The sequence below is a fragment of the Prinia subflava genome, chromosome 8 (genome assembly GCF_021018805.1).
Source record: "Prinia subflava isolate CZ2003 ecotype Zambia chromosome 8, Cam_Psub_1.2, whole genome shotgun sequence".
NCBI classification, from domain to species: Eukaryota; Metazoa; Chordata; class Aves; order Passeriformes; family Cisticolidae; genus Prinia; species Prinia subflava.
In genome coordinates, this window is record NC_086254.1 from 3,793,094 (window position 1) to 3,807,572 (window position 14,479).

At 42.5% G+C, this 14,479-nt stretch overlaps 1 protein-coding gene across 2 annotated transcripts in view; it reads right to left on the bottom strand.

The window, feature by feature from the left end:
* Positions 1–14,479, bottom strand: part of LOC134553099 (sphingosine-1-phosphate transporter SPNS2-like) — a 133,767-nt gene that overhangs the window by 83,798 nt on the left and 35,490 nt on the right. For both annotated transcript variants that reach the window (XR_010081032.1, XM_063402414.1), the window contains exon 2: positions 13,497–13,562. Coding sequence is in view for 1 of the 2 variants with exons in the window: in XM_063402414.1 (XP_063258484.1) it covers positions 13,497–13,562 (66 nt within the window). In the remaining variant the exon portion in view is untranslated. The remainder of the gene's footprint in view (positions 1–13,496; positions 13,563–14,479) is intronic.

Here is a 14,479-nt window from a genome sequence, read left to right on the forward strand (position 1 = left end):
GCCTGGTCTCACACTGCCTGCGTCTAGATATCTGGAGGAAGGCAAACATTCATCAAATTAAACTGAATTCTAAGGGATGAAAATATATTATTTCTCAGCACAAAAACTTCAAGAGGACATCTGAAAGATCTGATTTTTATTCACTTGCTCTAAGATGCAGGCAGTGCCAGCAAGGGGTACTGCTCTTAAAATCCTGCCATCTGCAGCCTTATGCTAATTCACTTTTTTTAGGAATAGAAATCACTGTGGAATGGGAATATGCTAAAATTCACAGAAGATATGGATGTAAAAGCCATTGTGGGTAATTGCTTTGGTTTGATGCTAATCCAGCAACCACAATTGTCTTATTTTCCTCAAAGATTTCCCTCCTCCCAGGGCTGTTAGTGCTATTGATAGCTTCACCTTTATTTGCAGAGGAAACACACACATTTCATAACACTGCCCAGCCAGTCCTTACTTCTAAGAGCTGTTTGCTGCTCACAGGGTGAATTTCAGTACTTTGTCCTGCTCAATTACTTATTTTTTCCTGAGTTGCCTGTAAAATGCCAAGTGTCTTGTGCAATGACAGCTCTCTATATAGCTACCACCCATTAGGGACTGGCCCAAAACCACACTAACTTTACAGGGGAAATTTCTGTAGTGCTGACTGGGCTTCAATTCAAAGCACCAACATAGAAAGAGAAAAAAAAATCATCTCGCTGTGGAATCTCAGTGTTTCTCACTAACAGCCTCCTTTCTGCCTAGGGCATTGCCAGTGAATAAATAAGTCCCCCAGTAAAATATGTTTCATGTAACCTCAGGAGACCACTTCCTCAGAACACAAGAACAATGACAACAGATCAGAAAACCGTGTAGTCTTGCATCCTGTCGGTGACAGGGACAGCAATCAGATCCTTCCGAGGAAAGTACACTGAATTCCTCCACAGCTGAATTACTCAGAGGCTGGCTTCAGCCCTCCCAAGAATTGTAATGTGTTATCCACATAAAGATCTGATCTTTTAAGATCAGGTCCTGACAATATTCCTCGTGACATTCATTTCCACAAGCTTTCCTTTCTTCCCTGATACGTTTTTGGAATGCTTTCCAGCAAACTGACCCCTCCTGATTGTTTCTGCATCGTGAGGAAAAAAATCAGAAAAACATACACCCCACATCCTTTTCAGGTCATCCATTATGCTATGGGATTTTACATTACCTCCCTCTTACTTTTGAGGGCAAGCAAATTAAAAATACTAATTTTTGGAACTTCTCCTGTGAGGAGGAAGCAGAGGGTGTGTGTGAGACCATGTGAGTGCAGCAGAGGCTGGGGCTCGCTGGTCTGGACCAGACGTGTTGGCCCAAAGTGTGGTTTGTGTGTAAATGCACTCGCTGTCTGGTTTCATTATGAATCACAAATCCTCCACAAGGCAAGGAAGGAACCATTTGCTCTCACTTAGCCTGAGCCCTGAGCTGATTCTCATTTATTACCTATCATTAAACTCACACAGCCACAGAAACCCTGTGCTCGGACACAGTCACCAGCAGCTGCAAGAGCCAGGGAATAAAATGCTGAACCACTTCCTAGGCTGATTAACAGCACTGTGAGGGTCAGGGAGCAGCCTGAGCCACCAGACAGCAAGATCTTCCTTGGGCAGAAAACAAGGCTCCAGCACCTCAGCAGCTGTCAGCTGCTTTCTCCTGTGTTAATGCACACCAGGTAACTCAACCTCTTCTCCTCTGAGAGTCTGGCACCTGAACTACAACACAGATATAGGTATAAAAACCTTTCTATTGATTTATCTATCTATAGATATATAAATAAAGAAATATATTTATTTTAAAATACAACAGGCTTCCCAGACAACCACAAAACCCTATGTAATAAGAGCCATAAGCGACCCAGAGGCATTTTGAGGATGACCTTAAGACATCCAGAATACCTCATCTCCCAGTTTTGTATGTCCAGCAAGCTTTAGAGAGAGTCTCACCATCATTCAAGCCCCAGTGGTCTGAGAACAGCTCAGGGACCATAAATACTTTCTCCTTCCTCTCCAATGCCACACAATGCCCATCAGCACTTGAAGAACTCTGCCAGGGTGCAGAGCCATGAGCTGATCCATCTATTTTTCCAGATGCCAGTGACATTTCAAAAGGCTTTTGCATCACAAAGCAAATGCAAAGAAACACCATCATTGACTGCGATTTGCAACTGTATATTGAGGGCTGGGACAAGAGCTGAACAACCAGCAGGCACAAATAAACACCTACAGTGAGAGCAGCCTTCACCCCACAGTGCAGAGACATCACAGGATGTGGGGAAGCCTCTCACACCACTCTAAGTGCTATTCAACAGAATTTTTTGCCAATTCAGTGTTGCTTGCCTTGCAGTATTTAGAAAAGCTCCTGCTTCTTGCTGTTATAAATGGGAATTTAGACAAAGAGCAAATGTTTCACAGTGGCTGGGGGGCCTTCAGAAAGGCACAAATTAGTTAAAGGAAATGGTTGCAATACTGGCATATCCCAGTGTTTAACTTGCCATAGTTTGGAAAAGGATCACAGCTACAACGCACTGGAGAATGAATCTGTGCATGTCTTACAGAATCTCTGTTTTACAAGATGTTATTTCTAAGATTATCACCCATGTGTCATTCCTGACTTGGAAAAACACTCTAATGCCAAGCTGAGCTGGAGTTCCAGGAGTGAGCTTTGCAACTGAACTTGCTCCTATGGATAAAAGAACATGACATCTGTAGAAGGCTCCAGGTTAATCACAATTTCAATAGCCATGGAGTGTGACTCTACCCTGTTTCAAATAATCCCTTTACATTTCTTTGGACCAGTATCTTTCTGGGAGAACAAGTGCCACTGGAAAAAACCATCCTGAAACAAACACTGCAATGCGCAAGGTTTGCAAACGCAATTCCTTCATGCATCATCAATTACATTAATGGAAAAAAGGAAAGGCAATATTTGGTAAATCCAGGGATTGTCAAAGTATTAAAGAAGCCCATTTCAATTAGGTTTAAAAATGTACAAGGTGAGCCTGATGAGTGAGCAGTGGCACATCTGGTGCTGGTTTGTGTTCAGTGCCTGTTCCATTCCCTCCCAGGAGCCCAGAAAAGCCCCGAGGTGCCAGCTGAGCTCTGCTATCAGAGTCCTTTTCAGCTGGAACCAAACCCTGGGGGAAAACCCAGCGTGGTGGTGCCAGAGGTTTATTTGTCTGGTGACTAGACAAGAAACCAATTTCTGGATTATGAATCCAGAAAGAATAAGTTCAGAAAGTACAAACAAGGAAAATTAACACATCTTTTATATACAATGCAAATATTTTCCCCGCTCAGTGTGTCCAAGACTATCCAAGTCTCTGGAAGGTGTAACATTAGCAGCTGGTAGGAATATCTTACTGGGGAGCTCTTAGCGAAAATTTAATATCCATTGTACAATATCCTATATTATACTTCTGCTATAAAACATCCTTTATGAGAACAAGGACAACTTTGGACAATTTGCTTTTCAGGCAAATATTTGCTCTCTTCACTTTTCTGTATCCCACAAGTATTTTCTTTTAATATTCTCTCTCTGTTTTGCCACTCTCCCCTTCAGTATGACATATTTGCTGTCACACTCACTAATAATTTTCCCCATTATCACATCCATGGCTTTCAAAGCAGTTGGCAGGCAGCATGACTGCTACTTCAGCCAAAAGCTGGGAGTAACTGCAGGCTCTGGGTGGGTAAAGCAGGGATGGATCCACCTACACTTTTATAAGGATGTAGGACTTTTCTAAGGAACACAACCCAATAACCCTGAGCTATAACAGGGGTGCCTCAGTGGTGCTGATGTGGACCCTGCCCGGTGACACCGTGGGCAGCAATGTGATGGTGGGAGATGTCAATTCAAAAATAAAGCAGGGGATGGCCAGAACTAAACCAGCAAAAAATATTTTCAAGCTCCTTCTGTAATTTTACTTTCTAGAAGACAGATAAAGGAGATGGATTTATCTAGTGAAATATTGCATGGTTCTCACCATAATAACTGTTTATATCAGCCCTTCTGAACTAATACCTATTTTTAGTATCAGGCTTTTAAAAGATTCTTAGCTCAATCACTAAATTTGAGCTTTTAATTTTCCCTGGGAGCAATTTTTCTGGTGGAATTAGTGCCACTTCACTTTGATTTGTGGGCACAGTTAGTAAGTGAAGCACTTATATATCCTAGACTACACCTGTAAAATGGAAGGCTGCTTTTCAAAAAAGCCCATATGCTTAAATTGAATGGAACTCAGTGAAACTCTTTTTCTTTCTCTTTCTCTTTCTCTTTTACTTCTTTCTTTTTCTTCTTTCCCTTTTTTAATTGGTAATAAAGTCATTCTTTAACTCACCCATCTTCCTTAACATGACTCATTGTATCACAAAGGTTCTCATGAAACAGGACCTTTCTTTGTCAGACTTTGTCAATGATTTCTAGTGCTCAAAAGGTGTGGCCAAGGGCACTAAGACAATTTTATTGTTGTTTATACTGCCAGGTAGGTTGGCCAAAACCACAGGATGCTGAAGACACAAATACAGTGCTGACAAGTGATACTATCATTTGCTGAGGTAACCAGGACCACTCACATCCCAGGGTGAGGCAGAGCCAAGGAAAAAATCCAGTAACTGTGAATAAGGCAGAATTAGAAACAAAGAATTCAGAGTGTATTTCAAACATCTTTCAAGGAAAACAAAGCAAATCCAACCCAGACAAATCCTCTGCTGAAAAATTTGCCATGTAACTCCTAGCAAGGTTGGTTTTACCAGGCATTCATCAGAGGCTGACAGGGCATCATCCTGCCCCCACAAACTGATGATCCAGACAGAGAAGGAATCAGAGCACCTTGGCCAGCACCGAGTGGAATGATCTCACACACGGGGTGGGATTGTTGGGGTGTCCTGTGCACAGCCAGGAGTTGGACTTCACGATCCTTGTGGGTCCCTGCCAGCTCAGAACTCTCTATGAGTCTGTGACTTGTAAATTTATAGAATTCACAATAAAGACATCAAAGTTCAACTGTTTTACCTGTACTGCCTCCCTAATTCACTTCCAAGTCCACTCCAACAGTAATTTATTGTAACCACCCATTTAAAGTTAGTGCAGCTCCAAATAATAACTCCTTAGTTTTTTAGGGCAACTCTTTGCAGGAAAGGTGTATTACTATTAATGTTCTCATTTCAACACCACTTCCTACAAGGAAATAAATTAGAGGTGCCTCATCTCCAGCTCACCTACAAAGAACAAGGAGAATGATGCAGTGGGAGAATATGTAAAGTAAATCTTCTGTAAACATTAGTGGATGAAAAGTCTGGAAGAAGCATATGGTTAAAACTGTTCAAATGTTTAATTACTAATAACCTAATGTATAACTGAGTGGAGAAATAAAAGACATCAGAACTGAACTTTTCCTAGAAATATCCTTTGCACTGAAAACCAAAGCACTTCCCTGCTTGCAGCAGACAAGACCAAAAGAATGTGTGTGAACCCCTCCTCCTCCTCATCCTCATCCCATCAAAGAACTGTTTGTTTTTCACCTGTGATTTAAAAACCTGAGCCTTCCACAGTCATTTGACTACCTTGAAAACAACTGAAGAGAGTTCTAGCAAAAAAAATGTTTACATACATTTACATAACTGTAAATGTACAGTGAATTAGGGTAAATAATGGATTATGATCAGTAATGTTTTCTCTCCAAAAATAGGTTCCCTACATAATTTAAGCAGAAAATGGGTCTTTGCTCTATAATCTTACATCAGCATACAGGAAACTTCCCCAAATATGTGCATGTACTGGGGGCAAGGGGAGAGCTTTGGGAGATTGATACAACAATACACCATTCATGCAAGTCAGGCTTACTTGTGTTAATTGGAATCTAGTCCTGCAGGCTGCTAACACTACCCAATACCATGAAGAATGTTCACTTTTTACGTAAGTGGTGCCCTGGAATTCATTTCCAAAGCCAGGTACAAGTGTCTATGAATGAGTCACTCCACCTCAGGTGCTTGTGGGTCTTTGTATGGGAATCACTGCAGCCCTGCTGACCTGTTCTGGCTCCTGCCATGGCTACGGTTCCCAAAATTGTGGCCCACAACATAACAGCACCTTCCTTCCAGCCAGACATGTACCCATGCCACTTCTATAGTGGTAATAAATCACTGTACAAACTTGACTGTAAGGATGCAGAGTGGTGTGGTACACAGCCCAAAAGGTTTGAGAAGCACTGGTTTGGAGGAAAAGTCACCTGGCACTGCAGAGAGGACATTGGAGAAGCAAAACAATTGCATGGACTGGTCCAGGGCCCCAACATTCCCACTACTGCAAACACCCCTGCACTCCAGAGTCTCCTGGATTCCTGCTGTGTTACAGCAGCCAACCTCAGTGCTCTTCATCCTCAAACAGCACCTTCAGGGCTCCAGAGCCCTTCACTCTGTCAAGACTGTTTGGGTTACCCCTGATCTCTCCCCCAAATCCAGCCCCACCTCCAGCAGCAATGCTTCCAGCAGTGCTGGATCACCCTGGGCACCTCCCAGTGCACACAGACCAAGCCTCACCTCTCCAGCACCTGATCTCACCCTGCTGTTCACATTCCCACTACACCATACACTGCCCTGCAGAACTGCGGTTCTGTGCTCTAAAAAAATGACAGTTCTCCAGGTGTGGGAGACAAAACAACCTTAAAATAAATCTTTTCAGAGAGAGCACTTGAGGCTCCCCTGGGATGAAGCATGTTAAATATATCAAATGTACTATAAATGTATAAAATGCACTGTAAATATTAGGTCTATTTTCTCACCCCCAGTTCATGGAAGACTCTGATCCAACCTCACTTAAGGTCAAGGCAAAAAAATCCCTTCCCTTCTGAGCTAACACCTTTACATTGGGCCCAAGATACATCAACAGCAACTGAGACCATCCTGAGACCTTACCCAAACACCCCTCTGGTCATCACACTTGAAAATTAAATTTATAGGCACAGTGAAAGTAAGAATTAAAGATAAGCAGGTTTTCCCCTTGCTACAAAAAGCTTTTAGTGCCACTGAAGAAGGGGAAGAAAAAAAAATAACCTGCTTACAAGGTTTTTGAATATAAGTCCATGCTTCCCTTCCAGCAACTGGTAGCCAATAAATATGTAATAACTAATAATGTAAATGTTCATCTCCCTCTTCCATAATTACAGCTACAGTGGTAATGAAAAAAGTCAAGGGAGCCAGACCAGCCCTTCTGAAGTATTTGTGCACAAAACAGTGCAGATACCAGTTACATGAGACTGCACTGCTAGTACTAAGAGGAAAACGTTGTTTGAAAGTATTACACAATTCCAACAAAAATCCTGTCTTCCACTCTACAGTGCTTGAATTAAATTCTGAGGTCTGAGGAACATATGGGAGGGATGGACAGGCTGTGTTAAAAGATGTGGGGACTTTGGGTGGAATAATAACTACTTCTCTAAAATCTGTGGGAAATCTTTCCCCTCGTTATTATAATAAATTCCAGAAGTGAAGACAACCTTGGCAAGAGGTGCCTGAACTACAGCCTGAGGGAGAATAGGCCAATTTCTACTGATAGAACAGATGTGCCACAGGCAGCACATGTTTCCCTTGCAACACCCAGCGCAAGTACCTGAAAGGCCAATAGTGAGGACAAACTTTCCTTGTGCAAAGCAGAAAGACAGGATGGGGAAACAATGGTTAACTTGTGCTACTGGCCATGCAGTATCATAAAGATATTAATGAAGACAAGGCAGTCTGGAGAGTTGCCCTGTTCCAGTAGCCTGCACTCACTTGCTGACTTGAACAACAGAAAGACAAAATACAGCACCAGCTGAAGCACTTCCCTCCTCTCAGCAGGAAGCAAGGACACCTTTCCCTCCCACCCTGACCCCTAAGGAATATTTACTTTGCAACCCAGAGCTGTCCAGTGAGAACACGGGCTGTAAAAGGCATTTTTATAGTTTGGTCCTTGCTGTGTGGGGACTGGGCCAGGGCACAAACACGTTTTCCTCTAAGCTGCTCACTGATTCAAGACAAGACTTTCATTCTTGATTGCAGAGGCATTTCCAAATAGGTTTAACTGCTTTCATGAATCAGACCCTCAGACTGCCATGACTTCTCAGGATATCAGACAGCGCTCTAGCACACAGGAAACAAGGACTGTCTGAACTTGTAAAGGACTTAGGTGGGAAATAATCAAGCATTGGACTATGTCAACTCACTGCAGTAAAATGAGACTAATTCTTGTCACAACATTAATCAAGGCATATTGAAAGAGCCCTGCTTTCTCCTCTTCGTTGCTTAAACTGACCTTGCTTAATCCCTACATCAGCAGCACCCTATAGAAGGTGGAAAAATGTCAGAGAAAAGGGCACAGAGTCAGGTATGGGGGGGAGATGGGGAGAAAGGTTTTGCTCATTGTTGAAAGGACTTAGAGGATCTCCTGGCAGAAAGAGAGCTCCACCTTGTCCTGCTGTTTGAGCACCAGACTGCCAGAGAAGTAACCTGGACTGAAGAATGCTTGGTGTTGTTGGAAGCAGGGAAGAAGGCAATGGGTAGGATGTGATGGACCAAACCCTTTGCAGTCATAAGAAGAGCAAGCACAAAGCATTCTGTAAGCATTCCAGCTCACCTCCTGCCTTGGACACCTGAGGAAACACCTCCTTGGGAAGTGCTCGGGTGCAGGGAGCCACTCACCCAAAAGGAAAGCCCATGAATTTCAAATAGAAACCAGAAAGTGTTTAGATGATGATTTTCTCTGTTCTAGCAAGAAGAACAGTTTAAGTGGGTGCAGTAGGAAGCAAAATGTGAAGATGTAGCTCAGTTCTGCAGAGCTGAGGAGAAAGCGTCCATTTAGGGAGAAGCAGATGGTAGAAAAGAAACAAGCAGCACCTGCAACTCATGTAATATACACATATTCAGGGGCAGCACCTGGAGGATGTGGTCTCTGCATGGAATAAATAAAAATATTAGAGCTGCCACCATAAGGCAATGACAAGAAGATGGGAGTCAAAGGGAACTGAATTCATCAAGGCTGATTTATCCCACCATTGTGTTGCACCCTCTGTGTCGAGATCCCTCTTCAGTGCATGTGCTTATAGCTTGGTGGGAACAATCACAGCACAACAGAGCTGACTGTGTATTTGCAAGGTTGTAAACTACTTCAAGGTTACCCTAGGTCAGCTCAAGAGGCAGGGCAACACAGGTAGATAAAATTCCCACTTTTCAAATGAGCAGGGATTGTAGCTGGAATTGACCCTTACAGGAAAAGTGAGATCACACCAAGATTTAGAAACAGTACCTGGCATTGCTTGGCTTTCTGGGAAACCATGGGCTGAAAGGAATCTGGGGGAATGCCCATCTCTCTGCACATGAGGAAAGACAAATTCCATCAGAGCCCGTTATCTATGATTATTCACCTTTAATGAGTCCTTGCAGATCTCTGACCTCCTTACATTTCCTGGCTTGTGACCTTACACTGTACACTTTTGCCTACCTGGGTTTCCTCTGAAGACATCTCTGTGCCCTTCCTGAAGACACCTTCCCCCTCTGCAATTCCATGGAATCCTTGCAATAACCTCCTTTTGATACCTCCCAGTTTCCACCTGCAGAAGTCCCTGAGCTGGAGCTGTCTGGGTGGGAGGATTCAGGTGCCCAGCAACAAGGACCAAATCTCTGGGTCTAAGCATTAACCTCATTGATTAATTCATTCATAACACTAGTGCTGTGTGTTCAGGAACTATAGTTCTCATCCTGGCTCTGCCTCAGACCTGCTGTGCCCCTTTGGGCAGGTTATTTTTCCCATTTGGCTTTCCAGGTTTCCCCATCTGTAAGGGCCAGCCTTATGAGCCCTCCCAATACAAAACATCCTGAGATCTTGACATGACAAACTGTATTGCAAGCCAACCACTGCTATTATTAGAGCTCTTGTCTGCTACAGAGACACTGGCAAGAGACACAAAAGCAAAATAAATTCAAAGGCACTGAGAGCAGGCAGAGCAATAAAGCACAAAAACTGAAGAAAGAAGGGGGAAAAATCTACTCAAAACCTGAGTACAGCACTGGGGCATTACTCTCATGGTACAGTGTATATGGAAGGATAACATTATTTTGAAGCAGTTCTATAAATCCAGCTGTCCACCTGTTTAGTCTTTGTGTTCCTGGTGGCCTGGAGTTCTGTAGCTGCTCCTACCTAACTCCAACACAGATAGGACTTTTTGTATGGTTTGGTTTATAAATGTATTGACTGACTACAGCTCGAGCAGGCACAGAGATGCTCCACCACCTTCTGAGTTCAGTCAGGTTTGTCCTTTCTCTAGCTGGGAAAAGCAGCCAGTAAGAACTGAAAAGCACAAGAGAGTTTGGATGCAGACCTGTGGGACGGTGAACTAAACCAATATTTACACAACTGCATATGCAGTGCTTTAAAAAGGAAGATCAGCACACAATTACAGCATCATCTGGAGGTAAGTGAAGCTCAAATCACCACAGTTTTATGTGTGCTGCTCTCAATGCTACTGAGCAAGCAGCAGTTGTGCCCCATCTGTCAGCGTGTCCTCTGCTGTCACAGGATCCTTGCTGGAGACACTACCATGGTCTGCTTCTTTCCATTATGGATGAGGCTGGATTGTCCTGTGATTTTTCTGTGCAGGGAGTTACAGTGTCCCTCTAACCAGTTTACATTATGTCTTGGTTAAAGAACAGCTTGTATGTCAGGATTAATATAAAAGAAGACAAAAATTCTATTTGTGTCTGCAGTTCCTAAGGAGCAAGTCAGCTTTGCTTTCTCAGGAGCTGAGAGTGTGGATTGGCTTGCAAGTGATCAGAGGGAGGGAGATGCCACATCAGCTGTGCCTGCAAAGAGTGGGCTGTGGGATGAACACAGGGTCAAACACATCCCCTGGTGGATTTCTTTTCTCCACTTTCTGTTTGGATTTTCAGAACCATTTCCTCCTAAAAATTTGTGCGACCTTGTTTCTCAGTTAAAAGGCTTTTAATTTTTTTTTATTTTATTGCCTTTTTGATAAGTGATATGAACTGCCAACAAATACTACATTTCACTCCCCCTCATTAACATTGTAAATTAATTTAGGACTGATTTAGATGTAGGATTAACAACCTGAGGACTAATCCACTCTTTATTCAGAGGATGTAATCAGGATGAGCAGTCTTTGGTCTCACATCACTCTGTTAGTTAGCAAGACCATCTCATGGGAAGCAAACAATATTTGTGTCTCCAGTGGCAAAGGAACTGTTCAGGGTTAAGGCAGAGGAGTGGGAGAGACCTGGCCTGGTCCCAGCTTTGCTCCAGGTTCGTTCTGCAGCCCTGGGCCAGTGCTTTTACACTCTGCACCTTTTCAACTAATTTTAACATGGAGAAGTTGGATTTAGAGAAAAGACAAAAGATTAGAAGCAATGTTTGTGGTGGTTTAGGGCAGCATCTTTTATTTAACCAGGATTAAGGATACCTGGGCCATGGGCCACCTGCCAACACAGGAACTTGGTAAGCTGGAGTAATAGACTTAAATAAGCCTTCAGTTACATGCCTCTAACATTTATTTACCTGAAATGCTGTTTTATTTTCTGAGCACTCTTTTCCTCTGATAGCTTTGTTATTAGTACATTATTATCTATATTGCAGAAGCAAAGTCAAGCCCTTGGTTTTCAGATCAGAAAAAAAACCACAAGGGAAAACAGTGCTTTTCTTAAAGCAACAATTACGTGTTAGAAAGCTTGGCACACTCAAGAGCAATCCTGCAATATCTCAATGATGCTGTGGTATGCCCTGTGTGTTTGCTAGAGAAATAAATAACATATCTTGCAATTAACAAATGAATATCCTGTTGAAGTTAGCTTTTACTTGCTGTCAATGAATAATCTTCAGAAGGATTTCATCCACTGAAGGGAATGAAGATTAAATACATGCTTTGGCAAGTGTCCTTTTCCACCAGAATATTTTCTTGAAAGCACTTAGTGTCTAATGATAAATAGAGGACCTGTTCCTCTGAGCACAATAAATAAATACAAATAATTGCTGTAGAAAAGAATCTGACAGACAACCAGTGCCATTTTGGGCATAACTGATTGATGCTACTTATAATCAGTGACACTTGTAAAGCTGAAACCTTCTGTTCTGGACACATGCTGCTCACATCAGCTGAGCTGAACTCTGCTGTCCCACAAGGGCAGCATTTTTTAATCATTTAATACAAATTGTTATTAATTGTTTGTATTACAACATTACCAAGAAGCTGCAACCACAGATGAGGACCCTGCTGTGCCACGGGCTGCAGGAAATAAAAAAGGAGGGGATATTGCAGTGGTTGACATAGTTTGAAATCAAAGACCAATTGATGGAGCTCCAGACTAGTCTCACCTTTAGTGTGATAAAGAATGAATGATTTTATACAATTCAGTGCTGGCCACAATTTCACAGACAAGCTCTTGACAGGTGTTTGGTATCCATTGTGATAGCATGGGAAAACATGTCTTGCTGGCACACTATTTCAAAACCTAACTGAATTCTCACTTTTTCAGAGATGTAATTGCTCCAGTGTGATTCCCTCAGACAGATGACAGTGACAAGACAGCCACAGCACCACAAATCTGTGACTTTAATTAATAGTTCTGTAGGAGGTTTTCAAACCAGACTGCTTTCTTAAAATACTGCATTTCTAAAAATACTGTACTACTAAAAATCCTGCTACTCCTTCCAACACTCCACGAGGATCAAACGTGCAGTTGTGTCTGCATGAAACTGGTGCTCAGTGTCATCCCCTGCAGTCCCCGGGCACAGGCCCTGCTCTGAGCCACCTCAGCACCAGAGCCCAGAGGAGCTGGGCATCTCCTGGGGTTCTTCAGCTCTGCCTAAAGATGCCTGAGACATGAAAATGCCTGCTCCACTAGAAGGACATCAGAATTGCAATAATCCTTCCTTACACAACAAGAGAAATGTTGGAAGCTAACAGCACCAAAATTCTAGGGCTATTGTTAATCTGTGAGTTCTCATGGATTGTTAGCCTGGCCTGCAGTTTCATCCTCAGGTTCTTGCCCTAGTGAGTTTTACATTTTCATGCCACACCATGCTCCCAGGGACTGTCCACTCAGCAGATTCTCTGTCAAGCCCTCAAAGGGCAAAATACATCACACTTATTACCAACCTAAAGAAGTGAACAGGATCCTGCTGTTGGTTTTTCTCTGATCTAGGGGAAGTAACCATCTCCTGTTTGAATTTAGTTCTTGTAGATAAAATAATGAGGTTTGTTTGCTTTTGGTCCATTCTACACTCAAGTCATTCTGAGACCCAACCTCCTGCCCAACAGCAAATTAAGGCATAAAACCCCCTCGTGTTCATTTAGCTTCCCAGTAGCAGTGTATTTATTCCCCTTTCTGAGAGAAGATTCCACAGTCAGTATGCCATGCATCATAATGAAATCTGCAGGCACCCATCAGATAATGGAATGTTCCAGACCAGTGAGAGCAGAAACACTTTCTTACCTGTCTGTAACAAGCCAGCCCCGCTGTCCTTGACTCCAAAGTGCTGCTGGATGTCCAGTAACACACCTGCAAGGAAAACAGAACATGCTCAGTGCCTTCAGCCCTTGAAAAGCATTCAACTCAAACCTTCTGTGACACAGCAGCAAAGCTTCAAACTCCAGTTTAAACACATAACTTCTAAAGGCTGCTCTTTTTTTCCCCTATACACGCACAGTCAGTAATTTTGGACTACTACAATAAAAGCAGAGGTGGGCAGATGTAACATCTGCAATGAGCCTGGGAATTACATCCCTATGAATGGAAACTGGTCTTGACTTTCTGCTTAAATAAGATCAGGCTTTTCTTTTTGTGTGTTTTTTGCATAATCCAGACCTCTTAATTCTGTTATTTCAAAGAAATACAGGGAAACTGATTCTGCACCTAAGGTGCTTAAATGGTTTGACAAGATAGACAGATTGAATCCAAGACAAGTTTTAACAACTCTCTGCTGAGAGAAGATGACAGATTGATAGCAATGATGAAAGGTTTCATATTTACCTTGTTCTGGGGAATTTTTACTTCCAAAGCAAATATAACAAATATATTTAAAATACCTTAGTAAAAGTGGGAAGTGACCAGATGCTCAGATTTAAAGCAACTACAAGCAGAACCAAACCAAATCTTCTGTCTTCCTTGAACCCAAATATATTAATTGGCAAAGCAAATTAGAAAGTTTTGAAGTATTTACACATCCAACTAGATTTAACATTTTTGTACCAAACATTTTGACACATGTAACGTCAGGTGTATGGGACAGTCATGTTCTTTAACCAACAAACCAATAGGAAAACCCACAGCAGAGCTTTAATAACTCATTTGGGAGCACACAGGTCTGCCAAGCTGTACATGGTCCAGATGCAGGTCCATAGGCCTGAATATTTGTCAGTGGTCTAAATGACCACATCTGATTTCCTGGGTCTGGAATAGAGGCTGTTGCTCTCTTT